Source organism: Melanerpes formicivorus, unplaced genomic scaffold (assembly GCF_026170545.1).
Source record: "Melanerpes formicivorus ecotype bairdi unplaced genomic scaffold, bMelFor1.0.p_v2 SCAF_3, whole genome shotgun sequence".
Lineage (NCBI taxonomy): Eukaryota > Metazoa > Chordata > Aves > Piciformes > Picidae > Melanerpes > Melanerpes formicivorus.
Window position 1 is genome coordinate 41585713 of NW_027142355.1, and position 13192 is coordinate 41598904.

General features: G+C 43.4%; 1 protein-coding gene and 1 long non-coding RNA gene across 7 annotated transcripts in view; one reads left to right on the forward strand and one right to left on the reverse strand.

The window, feature by feature from the left end:
- SHISAL1 (shisa like 1) overlaps positions 1 to 13192 on the forward strand; it is a 104735-nt gene that overhangs the window by 67888 nt on the left and 23655 nt on the right. For 2 of the 6 annotated variants that reach the window (XM_068170706.1, XM_068170708.1), the window contains exons 4-6: positions 4907 to 5224; positions 6809 to 6838; positions 8344 to 11946. In XM_068170706.1, the coding sequence (XP_068026807.1) occupies positions 4907 to 5224; positions 6809 to 6838; positions 8344 to 8359 (364 nt within the window). In that variant the 3' untranslated portion in view covers positions 8360 to 11946. Of the gene's footprint in view, positions 1 to 4906; positions 5225 to 6808; positions 6839 to 8343; positions 11947 to 13192 lie in introns of those variants that run through there. The other 4 variants (XR_010992759.1, XR_010992765.1, XM_068170714.1 and 1 more) reach the window with 4 other exon arrangements.
- On the reverse strand, positions 891 to 7835 carry LOC137460284 (uncharacterized). The gene is made up of 3 exons (XR_010992771.1): positions 7590 to 7835; positions 6682 to 6871; positions 891 to 1346 (listed from the first exon to the last, which is right to left on the reverse strand). It is a non-coding gene; the product is annotated as an uncharacterized lncRNA (long non-coding RNA).

A 13192-nucleotide genomic window follows, 5' to 3' on the forward strand; every position in this document is an offset into this window, starting at 1 on the left:
CAGAGGCAGCTTTAAGACAACTGGAGTTGCAGTATTTTGGTTTTTGTTCACATCAGGGGTTTCAGTGTTTTCTTCTGCAGTGCAAAAGTCATTAGTGAGTTGTTCATTCCTGTGGAAGTAAGGCTGTAGGAGACCATGGCGTTTGAATACTGATGTCAGCTCTTAACTGCAGAGTGTAGAGCTGTGTCCAGAAGCATGAAGTCAGCAAGCTGTCATCTTCCTTAGCAAGCACTCCTCGTGCAGCTCTGCCTGGAGAAGTTTAAAGCTTGCACAGGTGTAGAACTTGCATACTGTAACTCTACATATGTTCAAGTGATCATATCCCCTGCGATAAAGAATTCTGTGTACTGTATATGACAGACAGAAATAGTCTCTATGTAAGATACCTTTAAGTCATGTGGATCTATACTGTCTTGTTAGTGTATGTGCAGCTATGCCCTTGAGGTAGCATTTGCATACCTTGGCCTTGTAGAACATCTCAAGAACATATCACAGAACACTAGGAGACATTTCAAGTGAAACATGCCCGTTAAAGGCCATCCATGTTCTCCAGCTTTTGTGCAGTCTGGACAATCTAGAAACTGATAGCACCCTTGGGTTAACCTACTCTGCTACATATGCCTCCACCCAACCCCATGGAATATACACCATGGTATGTCCCAGTGCTCCCATGCAATCTGCACTCCCAGACAATATGCCTTGTGGTAAAAGCAGGATGTGCTCCCTCTGTTTACTGTGATGGCTGGTCTGCCCCTGCAGCAATCAGAGGCCTACCTGAGAAGAGGGACTCTCAGAAATCTCAGTGCAGGGGAACTAGAACACAGGAGCTTTTTCTTAGACAGAAGGGAAAACTTTACTTTGAGGGTGATGGAGCACTGGACCATGCTTCCCAGTGAGATGATGGAGTCTCCTTCTCTGGAGACTTTCAAAACCCCCTGGATGCATTCCAGTGCAATCTGATCCAGAGGTACTCACATTTGCAAGGGAGTCGACTAGATGCTCTCCAGAGGTCCCTTCCAACACTTAACTGTTCTGTGATAGTCCCAGACAGAGACAGAATGATACAGTTGCTCTCAAGGATGGATTAGAATCACTGTTGCCACTTTCCCAGTTCTTTGTCTTCCATTGAGCAAGTTTTCTTTACTTCTTCCCTTACTGTTCTGTAAGCCTTGCACTGAAACTGCTGAGCAGCTGCATCTGCCTACCAGGCAGCTTCACCCCAGGGTTTGGGATGTTAGTGGCCATTTGTAGTTCAGCCAAGTAGAAAGCCAGTATCTTGGCATCTACTCCACATAGCCATGGCCAGAGCTTCCTAAGGCAAGGCTCCTCTTCCTTTCACCAGCAACCTGAAATGGACAGGACAATCAGCCATTGGCCAAAGCAGACAGGTACAATCTGATATGCCCTGGGATATCTCAGCCCTCTGCATTCTCTGTTTGCCTGCCCTCTCACAATTTCTGTTGGCCTTTTTTCAAGCCTGAATTACCAAATTAATTAATTTCTGTTCATGTGCTGCACATAAACCCAAAAAAAAGTTCTCCTAAAAAGTACAGCCTGGTTTTAACCTGCTGGTCACCTCCCTCCAAAATGTAGTGACTCACGTGGGTAAGAACAATGAGAGAAGAACCTGTCTTTTCATTTGTGTGTGTGGAATGTTAGAGAACTCTTAAGCAGGACTCTGTGGATGGAATAGGAGGAGCTGGAGGGTAAAAAGTATTTATTGTTCTCAGAGAGTTCAATTCCAGGCTCCCTGAAGTCAGAGCAAATCTTGCAGTTTACAAGAGTGGGCTTATATCGAAGCTGTGTCATCTATGAAAGATGAAGAATGGTCTTAAAAGAATGAGCTGCTAAGTGTTTCTGATAGGTCCATGAATTACCCTGTTTCACAGAGAAGCTAAAAGGGTGCTGTCTCACAACTGTTTCTAGAGCTTTAGCTTTTGTATTTGTGTGCCAGCAGCAGCAGAGGACTGAGCAACGTCTTTAGAAGTCATCTTCACTGCTAGATTGCTAAAGCTTGTGTTGAACCTAAACTGAAGCCTCCAAAATAACTGATTTGGAGGGGCAGGAGCACTGACTAGGGAAAGAGAGAGGAGATGGCACCACACCAAAATAATTTACTGTACATGACTCTCCCTATGAGGGAACAACCCCCTTATCATTTCAGTCTTGGTATATCTGGAATCTGTTCACAGTTTGGTTTTGATCTAAATGGAAACAGGAAAATCAGACTGCGAGATGAAACTTCTGTGATTAAATCTTGTGTTTGCTTTTTCATCTTCCAATTAAGGCATCTTAATTTTTAGGGACATTTTCATTTTTGCTGTAATTAGTAGCCATCAGCAAAACCAATCTTTTCTACTATCTTAGTAGGGGGAGAAACATCCAAGTATGGAATTTCCCTCAGTGTAGTAAACTTGCTAATCTTGCTTGTGATTCTTTTTACAAGCCCCTTTTGATAGTGCTGTTGTCTCACTGTCAATTAAAAGATAGCAGGCTTTCAGGTTTGTATTTGTGAGAAACAGATGTTATTCAGAAGGAGCAGATGGATAACTAACATATGGGAGGATTAATAAATGGTTGTTTTAAACTGGAAAACTTAAATTAGCTGCAGTGTTCACTAGCCCAAAATTCTGAACATTTTGGGTGAAACCAGATGCCTAAAATGCGAGTTTGAGTCACAGACAGCAAACGTTCCTGCCTCTCTCCGCGCTGCCAGAACAGAAATAGCTTGTATTCTAATGCTTCCCTTCTTACTACACACCAACCCCCCTCACCTATTTGTAAAATGGATCCTGCTGGGGTCAGTGATGAAGAACAGCACTGGTTAGAGTGGAGCTCTTCCTCAATTCTCCAGGCTTCACTTCCCTTTTATTTACATTAGCAGAAAATAGAACTATTTACCCTAATAGAAATAAATCTACTAAGGGTCAAGAGTAGCATTGCTGAGAAGCCTGCATTAACTAGATCCTGGTATATTTTCAAGTGCCTGCACCACAAAGAATTTACTGCATTACAGAAGTCTGCCCACTGTTGTGTGAAGTTGGATGTGCATGTGTAGGCACTGAGTAGAAGCAAAGGCTCTTAAGTTAATGGTTTTCAGAAGCAGTATATTTTGTCTGCCTCCAGTGCTTTTGGAAATGTACTCACAGGGTGGCTTTTTAACCTGCTCTAATCCTAAAGTTCCACAGGAAGAGACCCATTAACAGCTCTAGCTCTGACCTGCCCCTTGTTATTTGCTATGGAATCTAATTTAATCTGAGGACTTTAGGAGTCCAGGTTGGACTTGATGATCTTTGAGGTCTCTTCCAAGCTTGGTGATACTGTGGTACCTGTGTGGCGGAAAACCAATCCCCTGAAGAGGAGAATCAGCCTTCTTAAGTGATGACAGCCAGCAACACAGACATTAAAATAGTGATTTCTCTTTCACCCAATTTCAAATTCTGATTATTGAAGTATAAAATCAAAGAGTCATACAGAAGTTTAAAGGGAAGTGAAAGTTAAAAGCAGAGACGTGAAATGTATTAGACTCAAAAAGGCTTGGACCATGGTTTAAAAATATCTTTCTAGCTTGCATCTGTGTTTCTTCTCAACCTTTTTTATTCCCTCAGCACTTCGATTTTGATCAATGTTCTGATAAAATACAGTTCCCTCAAAGTTGGTCTGAATATCTGTAGGCGAGAGCATGGTTGAGTTACTCATGTTGTGTAGCTCCTGTGAGTTTAGGTCTATGCAGAAGTGAGTTGCTCACCTATTTATTACATTTTTTTTCTCCAACACTGTCTCCTTACTGAATTTTTTTTCTGGTATCCCTTCTGCTTGCCCTTGTTTTTGCAGTCTCTGATACACAGCTCCACATTAGCACATACAGCTAGATTAGCCTTCTTTCTATACCTGACAATCTCATTTCCTTCTCTGTTCTGGCCTCACCCTCCCCACTCACCGTTTCCAGTCCACACTGCATTTACACCTGACAGTCGTTGTGCTTTTAATACTGCCTTTCCAGCGGGGCTTTAGTTCTTCCCCTTGCTGAACTCCACATTCTTGACCTCTTACACTTTTTCCTCCCTTCCACCCTTCTCCCTCCACCCCATCCTTTCTTTTTAATGTCTTTAGTCACCTGTCATAACTTTACAGCTCCATGCACTGTGTCAGCAGCTGATCATTTTCATGGCCTTTGCCTACATACACACGTAGTAATTACACCGACACACACGTCTAGGTGTAGGACGTGTTGTCTAATGTGATCTTGTCAAGGCTCCTCCTTCCTACATTTATTACCAGCAAACTAAGGGATCTTTAGCAGTTGCCCTTGAAAGCCTGTTCTTCTGCTAGTATGCTCTATATCCAGCAGTAATTAATTATTAAATTCAGGGCAAATCTAAGCACATTTAACAGCCCTGAAGACCTGCTTTGTCTTGCATGTCAGCAGTGAGAACTTTCAATAGTACAGACACTGCTCTGTCTCCATTGTTACAGCATATTTTCACGTGGCTAACCCTCACTCTCATAAATGCCCTGCCACTTTCAGTGGGGTGACTGTCTGGGAGTGAGAATATGCAGAGCAAGACACACAGGCTACCAACCACGTGTACATCAGCGGTCTCACTTTAAGGCATTGAAGCCAATTGCACCCCAAGTGTACATGCTGATAAAAATACACAGATGAGAGGGAGAAATACAAATGTTTTTAAGGGGGGTGGGGGGGCTTCAGTTTTTAAACACCTCCCACATCATGGATGTAGCACTGTTCACAAGGAAATCCTAAATGATTTATAAGGCCACATGCATTGGAGCAACGTCTTTGGTTTTATCTGCTTGTACTTAATGAAAGAAGGGGCCATGATAAACCAACAACGAACGTTAGTGATGTATGAGGTAACTTTTCTTTCACCTTTCTGTCTCACAGCAACTACAGTGCACTGCTAGGAGTGTGGATCTATGGCTTTTTTGTGGTGATCTTGCTGGTACTGGACCTTTTATATTACTCTTCAATGAACTATGATATTTGCAAGTTTTACCTGGCACGCTGGGGAATCCAGGGAAAGTGGATGACACAGGGACAGAGTCGATGGATTAACCCTCCTCAGGATCCAAGCCAGACACAGCCTCAGCCAGAGACACAGCCTCAAACTCAGCCACAGCCTCAAACATCCCAGACAGTACACACTTTAAAAGGAGATGCTTTAAGCCCACCCCTGATGTCTTTTCAGAGTACTTCTGCCTGGTAAGTAAGAGAAGCCCTATTGCAATGTATTTTTTGACTATTGTTTTACAGTGGGAGCAATTGCCTGTATTTGGAAGTACCTCCAAATCCAGGCTGAGCAGCTCCATTTTAGCACATCATTCTTTATATTATAAACTGTCTTACAGAATTACTTTTTAGGGGAGAATTGTTTTACTCTGGAATAGATTTCATCATCTTTTAATACTGTTCTGAGGCAAATAGATGCTGCCATTTTTCCATGCTAAATAGTTTTTACTACTTTGTTCCACATTTCATTATAAAATGAATTTTAATCTGGTGTCAAAGACTCAACTGCTCTATGTGTTTGTTGGTCTGGGTTTAAGAGGTTGTGGAAATAGCAACGCTGAAATAGCTTAGATGCAATATGTTGCAAATTCACATTATTTGTGGTATGAGAAACACAAACAACATAAAAACCAGGTTAGGGTTTTTTATATGCACAGGCAAAAAAGCACAGCTTGATCTCATTTGTCAGTGTGACACAAGTAGGCTACTGTAAAGTTAGATGCTACCAAAACAAAACAACCCCCCCCCCAAAAAAAAACCAACACCAAAAACCCAGACTAAATGGGAGATGGATACCGCAGGAGCAGGCAGAACATGCAAATCCATAGAAGAAATGAACACTGATAGCCATGGGACAAAGTTACATTTAATGGTTTTGTACTGTTTGGAAGGAAAGGAAGAGACCTGAATAAAACAGTGCTCTGAACAAGGTGTCAAGAGAGCTGGGGCTGTTTTCCTTGGTGAGAGAGCATAAGGGGGCAGAGAGGCTGTGGAATAATTACCTATGTGCTTTAGAAGTGTTCCAGAAAGCTGAATGCTGAGTTTTGGGAAAATTAAGTAAGTGATCTAAGAATGAGCAGGGTGAAAAAGATGATGGCATCTCTTGAAGCTGCAGAGCATGTGAAGTCATGCCATTGATCTTGCTCTGAAAGCTCTAGGTAGCGCTGTGTTGCAGGTGGGATGATGACAGCAGTAGTCCTTTTATTTCATAACATTGCCTTTCATTTTAAGTGTAAATCTAGAGCAGATAGGGTTGCAGATATTTTGTAGTTTGAAAAGGTAGTGGTGGCTTGACCCATGGACAAGAATGAGTGACAGAGGAGGTCATTTGCCTGGTAGCTGATACTGTGTGTACTCAGTGTCTTGTCTAAACAGAAGAGTCTAACAGAGCTACTTAAGATAGAGATTTGCTTGTGCTTAGTTGTAAGCACTCATATTTTCACTTCTATTTCATCTCCTCTCTTCTAAGTCCTTCAGCTTTTTTGCACATTGAATTCCCAGTCTTCAGTCACAATTGCCAAGCAGGTTAAGACCAACATTTGTCATACAATAATTGTATTCTAGCTTAATGCATACACACATGTATTTATACAAGCAGGTAGTGACCACACGAATACATAGCTGTATCTGTACACACACACACTGCTCACCTGATGATAATGTAATGGCACAGTGGAATAACCAGGCAAACTGCAGAAAAGTCATCATTGCTTCGTGGTCACTTTCCATCACTGACTTTTGTTGTTCTGTTTCTTGTCTGATTTTTCTCTTCTTAAGCGTTAAGCGGAGAATGTATGTTAGGATCAGGTGAGCGTATCCCACATGCTCCATTTCCTGTGCCTGCAGGAGATGAGCATTGATAATTCACTCCACCAACCCTCACCCCTTCCCCAGTGCTGTCTGTGCTCCCCTCAGACCCCAAGAGGTTTTCTTCTCTTTTCCCAAACCTCTCATTGCTCAATGGAGTAAATAAGCAGACGTTTCCTTAGCAAACCTCTATTTATCCCTTATGTTTTGGCATGTAAAACACTACAAGAGATCCCACATTTTCACACTTATGACGTTTCAAACTCACAATCCCTTATCTAAGTGCACAGAGGATACAGTCTGTGTTGGATACATTAAAAAAAAATGCCAAGAAAATTAGGCACTGCTGATCACAAGCAAGGTGTTTAGCACATGAAAGATACTACTGAGTAAACAGTTCCTTCAGAATATGATAGCCTTGTGTCCTGCAGCCATTGCTAAGACAGTAGGGAGTAAGAGGAGGTTGTCTAGCTGTTCATTTCTGTTAGCTAATCTGCAGGTTATACATATGAAAATATGGTCATTTGCACGTAAAGCAAATCAAGCACAGTGTGAGAGCCTGGTTCTGCTTCAGTCTGCATTTCATGTATGCCCTCAGTACCACGATGAACTGGCAATTAAAGCAGTAACTAAACCAGGTATGTCAGAGAGGAAAATCAAGCAAGTCATACTATATGGTGGGTAGAACCAGCCCCAAGAAGTTTGACTGTTTTATTGTAGCAGATCTCTCTGGGATCCATGAGACCGCTACCTGGAGTACTCCATCCAGCTCTGGAGCTCCCAGCACAAGAGGGACATTGATCTTGCTGGAAAAGCTCCAGAGGTGGGCCATAAAGATGATCAGAGGGCTGGAACAACTCTTCTGTGGGGACAGGCTGAGGGATTTGGGGCTGTTCAGCCTGGAGAATTCTCCAGAGAAACCTCATAGCAGTCTTCCAGTGCCTGAAGGGAGCCTACAAGAAAGCTGGAGAGAGACATTTTATAAGTGCATTTTATAATGATGGGAAAAGGGGCAATGGTTTTAAACTAAAGAAGGGTAGATTTAGGTTAGACATTAGGAAGAAGTTCTTTACTATGAGGGTACTGAGACACTGGGATGGGTTGCCAAGAGAAGTTGTTGTGAAAACCTTATTCACCAGGCTGGATGAGGCTTTGAGCAACTTGGTCTAGCAGGAGGTGTCCCTGCCCATGGCAGTGGGGTTGGAACTAGATGATCTTTAAGGTCCCTTCCAACTCGAGCCGTTCCATAGCTCTGTCATTCTATGATACTTTGTTATTTACATGAGACAAAGAGGACCATGTATAGCCATAATATTGTTATAACTAAAGAAGTCTGGAATCCATTATCCACGCTGCTGGCTGCTCTGCAGAGAGCTTGCAGTGCTGTGCAAGGTCGGGAAGGAAAATTACTAATCTCAGAAACGTCAACCCCAATTTAGAGTAATGTTGCTTCATCCTATAGCATATGGATTTTGTGGCCCAACTAATGCTGATTTCTTCTTCAGTATGGAAAACATCTGAGGGCTGTCCGAAGTCCTGTGTGGTCTGAAGGTCCTGGTGGATGTACGTTCTACAGCTCAAACACCATCACAGACTGCGAGCGAATGAGCTTAAACGGTTGTGGCTGGCCTCTCAGTGGTTTGTCCAGGTCGTGGCTGAGGTGCATGAGCTGGGCCCTTCCCTGCTTACTGGTCCATGTAAGAATCTTTGGTCTAGTTAGCCTGAGCAAGCTTTTAACAGCTGGAGATCAAATGCAACAAGCAGAGGGCAAATCGTTACTGCTGCTCCACAAAGTAGAAGCCAGGGAGCCAATATGATAAGATACTGTAAATTGAGGGTTTGAAAGCTTAACTGCCGGGGGAAAAAAACCTTGTTCTCACACTCATGGGAATATTGTTAATTAATAGTGACTAGACAAGGGCAGGATAGCAAGGAAAACCACAGAAGAGGAAGTGTGGACCAGAGCAGCCTGGCAGAGTTTCTCTAGATTCTCTGTGGCTTCAGTGTGTTCCAGATGTGAGAGTGCAACAGATGACCATGATCTCTCTGTCTTGCCCTGATGATATTAAGCTCCTTCCCCTCTCTGTCAAGGATTCAAATCACAGGGAATACTGCCTTGAAGTCTAACTTTTGCCACTCTGTTCCCTGCCTTTCTGCCCAGCAGCATGCAGAGGCAGTGTGTGTGATCGTACATCTCTCGCGTTCTGCAAACCTGCAGGTTGTCCAGCATCAGGAAAAGCAGCAGCCCAGCAGGGCAAGCCATGCACTTGGAATGAGCTAGACAAAGCAAGCCTTCTTTACTTCCCCTTATCAGATGTTGCAGTCTGCTTGTGCTGCAAATTCCTCTGAGTCATGTTGTCTTTCAAACAAGAAATGGAACGGTTTTTAACCGGCTGCTGTTCACCTGCTGCATGGCACCTCTTCAAATGACTTACCAAAGGACTTACAAGCAAAGAGAGAAAAAAGTCTATCAAAATATTGGCACTATAGAAGCCAGCAGGTGACAGAGCATGTCCACAACAGCTGTGCAAAAAAACACAGGGCAAGAATGGAATGGAATGGAATGGAATAGAATAGAATAAGGATAGGATAGGATAGGATAGGATAGGATAGGATAGGATAGGATAGGATAGGATAGGATAGGATAGGATAGGATAGGATAGGATAGGACCGGACCAAAACGAAACAAAACAAAACAGATCAGGTTGGAAGAGACCTTCAAGATCATCGTGTCCAACCTATCATCCAACACCACCTAATCAACTAACCCATGGCACCAAGCACCCCAGCAAGTCTCCTCCTGAACACCTCCAGTGATGGTGACTCCACCACCTCCCCAGGCAGCCCATTCCAATGGGCAATCACTCTCTCTGTGTAGAACTTCCTCCTAACCTTTTTAGCCTCCTGGCTAAAAAGGCTGTGTGAAAGAATTCCCTTTGATACCAAATCCTGAAATGGGATAGAGACTACCACTGGAGCAAAACATCCACATTCAGTAGGTCCTGAGCTTAGGTAATTTCTAAGAGCTGTGCATTCAGCCTTACCTGTGTCACCTACCTTGGCACATTGGCACTGAAGTGGGTCAGGTGAGCAGTGTCAGCATGGCCATAGCCCACCATAAGTACAGGGGGTTTCGCAGAGGCTGCTCTTGATGATACAAGATGCTTACAGTAATGAAATGAACTAAGTTTGTCTCTTTCCTTTTTAAGTCCAAGGCAAACAAGGAAGATCTGGAACTTACATTTGCAAGATCATTACACTGAACAGGAATAGGATGCCACTGTGTTAAAGCTGCAAAATGTTGCATCTCACAGCAAAGCCTAGCTTTTCTTTACAGACCCTACCTGGATTCTTATATGCTCAGACTAAATATAACAAATCACAGCACTAATAGTAAAAGCACAAAAAAAAGGAAAGAAAGAGAATTGAATACTCACAGAGTGCTTTTATGTAAGAGCTGAGAGCTGACATCATCTGGAGAATCTCTCTTGTAACAGACGTAGGTGTTTCAAGTAAGATCTACCTGTGTGCCTCCCTTCCCTTCAAAATATATTGGCTCAGAGTAGCAGATGCTGTTGAATATCTTCTGTTGGAAATATTCCTGTCTGTTTGCTAGGAACTGCATAACTGCAAAAATAGAAATGGTTTAAAAAAAAAAAGGCTCAGCTGAGGAAATGGCTTCTTGCTGCAGGAAGAGCCAGATGCTGATACTCATTTTGCATTGCACATCCCTTCCCTGTCTGGCTTCCTGTTTGACATCAGAGCAGGACACCAACACCACCAGCAGACAGATGGCTTGGAACCAAAGAGCTCAGAAATCTGCAATGCTCCAAGTGTTGTTTACTTGCCACAGTGCTCACAATCATGCAAATAAATGGAAGATTTCAATCTTATCTTTATCATCTGCATTTGAATGATTTCAAGATACACAAGCTACTGAAGGCTTTCTTCCCTGTGTGCAGAAATTCACTGGTAGCATGTGAAGTTAAGTCAATATGCAATCTTTCCATCCACATCAATTACATGCAGACAATCTTTGGGCTTTGATAGACATTTCATCTTCTGTTGGTACATGTGTAATACATATTGTGCACCTCACGCCTGATCCTCCTTTTCCTTTTGATCTGTAAATTATTGACCCCTTATTGCAACACTCATTTCTCTACACTCCTGTTCACTGCAGATTCATTGGATATGGGCTGATTGATATTCCCTATTTTAGGTGGTTTTCAGCCTTTCCATCAAAGTGGGACATTCATCAGCTTCAGGGAAGTCTTTTAAATGGACTGTACAGTTGAAGGGCTTTAACCTAAAAGCGGTAAGGAATTGTCAGAACATAGCAGTTAGAACAAATAAATGAGTGTTTGAAAAGCTATCTGAAGACTATTGCTAAATGAATTCTTCACACTGAGGAATGAAAGCTAGCAAAATGTCCTGGAAAGCACTTCTGAATGTCTTCCACATTTAAGTTTTCTGCTGTGTTTTAGGTAGAATTTTTTTCTGCAGGGAGATCATTATCTAACCTACATTATAACAGCTGCAGAATAAGGCTACTGAGGGAGCAGGTAGGAGCACAAAACTAATCTGAAATCAGAACAGTGCAGTTAACCTTTACAATTGCACTATGAAATGTCACAACATTATAGGTGGGCACAAGCAAACCTCATGAGGTTCAACAAGACCAAGGGCAGGGTCCTGCAGCTGGGTCGAGGCAATCCCAGGCACAAATCCAGGCTGGGCAGGGACTGGCTGGAAAGCAGCCCTGAGGAGAGAGACTTAGGGGTGCTGGGGGAGGAGAAGTTCAACAGGAGCTCTCAGTGTGCACTTGCAGCTCACAAAGCCAATCAGATCCTGGGCTGCATCAGGAGAAGTGTGGCCAGCAGGGCAAGGGAGGTGATTCTCCCCCTCTGCTCAGCTCTGCTGAGACCCCACCTGCCTCCAGTTCTGGAGCCCCTATTTCAAGAGGCATCTGGAGGTGCTGGAAGGTGTCCAGATAAGGGCCATGAGGATGAGCAGAGCGCTGGAGCACCTCTCCTATGAGGACAGACTGAAGGAGTTGGGGCTATTCAGTCTGGAGAAGAGAAGGCTCCGAGGTGACCTAATTGTGGCCTTCCAGTATCTGAAGGGGGCTCCAGGAAGGCTGGGGAGGGACTGCTCAGGATCTCAGGTAGTGATAGGACTAGGGGGAATGGAATGAAGCTGGAGGTGGGGAGATTCAGGCTGGAGGTGAGGAGGAAGTTCTTCCCCATGAGAGTGGTGAAGCCCTGGAATGGGTTGTGCAGGGAGGTGGTTGGGGCCCTGTCCCTGGAGGTGTTTAAGCCCAGGCTGGCTGAGGCTCTGGCCAGGCTGATCCAGTGTGGGGTGTCCCTGCCCATGGCAGGGGGGTTGGAACTAGCTGATCCTTGTGGTCCCTTCCAACCCTCACTGATACTATGATACTATGATATCATCACATACAGGAATGAGTGTGACATCCCAGATTTTAGCAGCCAGTTCCATCACCTCTGTCACAAGAGAAGCCGCTTAACTTTAAAAGCCTTCGTATTTATTATAGTAATAACAAAACTCCTACTGCTTGCATCCTCTTAGATGCCAAATGCTCAATAGCAACTGTAATAGCAAATGCACATTGTATGCATTTTCTACATGCACTATGCAATAAAAGAGCAAGGTTATTCTAAAGCTTCTCACTTAGATTCTGAAGCATCACAGAGGAACTCTGACAGAGGCCCAGGCTGAGCTTCATCTCCACGCACATTCCTGCAGCCTGGACATTTCTCTCAGTGCCACACCCAAGGTGTCCAGGCTGGCTAACACCACTTTTACATTTGCACTTAAGAAGCTAAGGCAGGTGTTCACAAGACTCTTTTTTTCCCTTGGTAAAATTGAAGTAATTGCTTTTTGTTTTCTATAGACTGAATCAGGCAGATGGGCAAGCAAACAACAGCATCAGGCAAAGGTAATGCAAGTGGCAGAAGAAATAAAAGGGGAGGTATTAAGGAGCTGGAGTTAATAGTCTAGTTAATGATCAGGCAGATCTTCCTGTTGTAACAGGGGATTTCATGTAACCCAGAGTTCTGAACTGAAAGAAAGCTCTTTGGTAAAAAAGAAAGGGTGGGGAGAGAAAAAGGAAAGAAAATGATGGACAGCACCTGCAAAATAACAATCTATGATTACTAAATGCTTTTAGTAGAAATCATAATGAAAATGAAAAAGAAGAAGAAAAACTCTCTGCAGTAATATCCCATTGCTTCCAGTGTCTTGTGAAAATCAACTCCCAATGTATATTTTGGCTGTCAAATAACTGCCTAACTCCGGGAGCAGCAGGCAGGTAGTGGAGCAGAAGGTCATGTA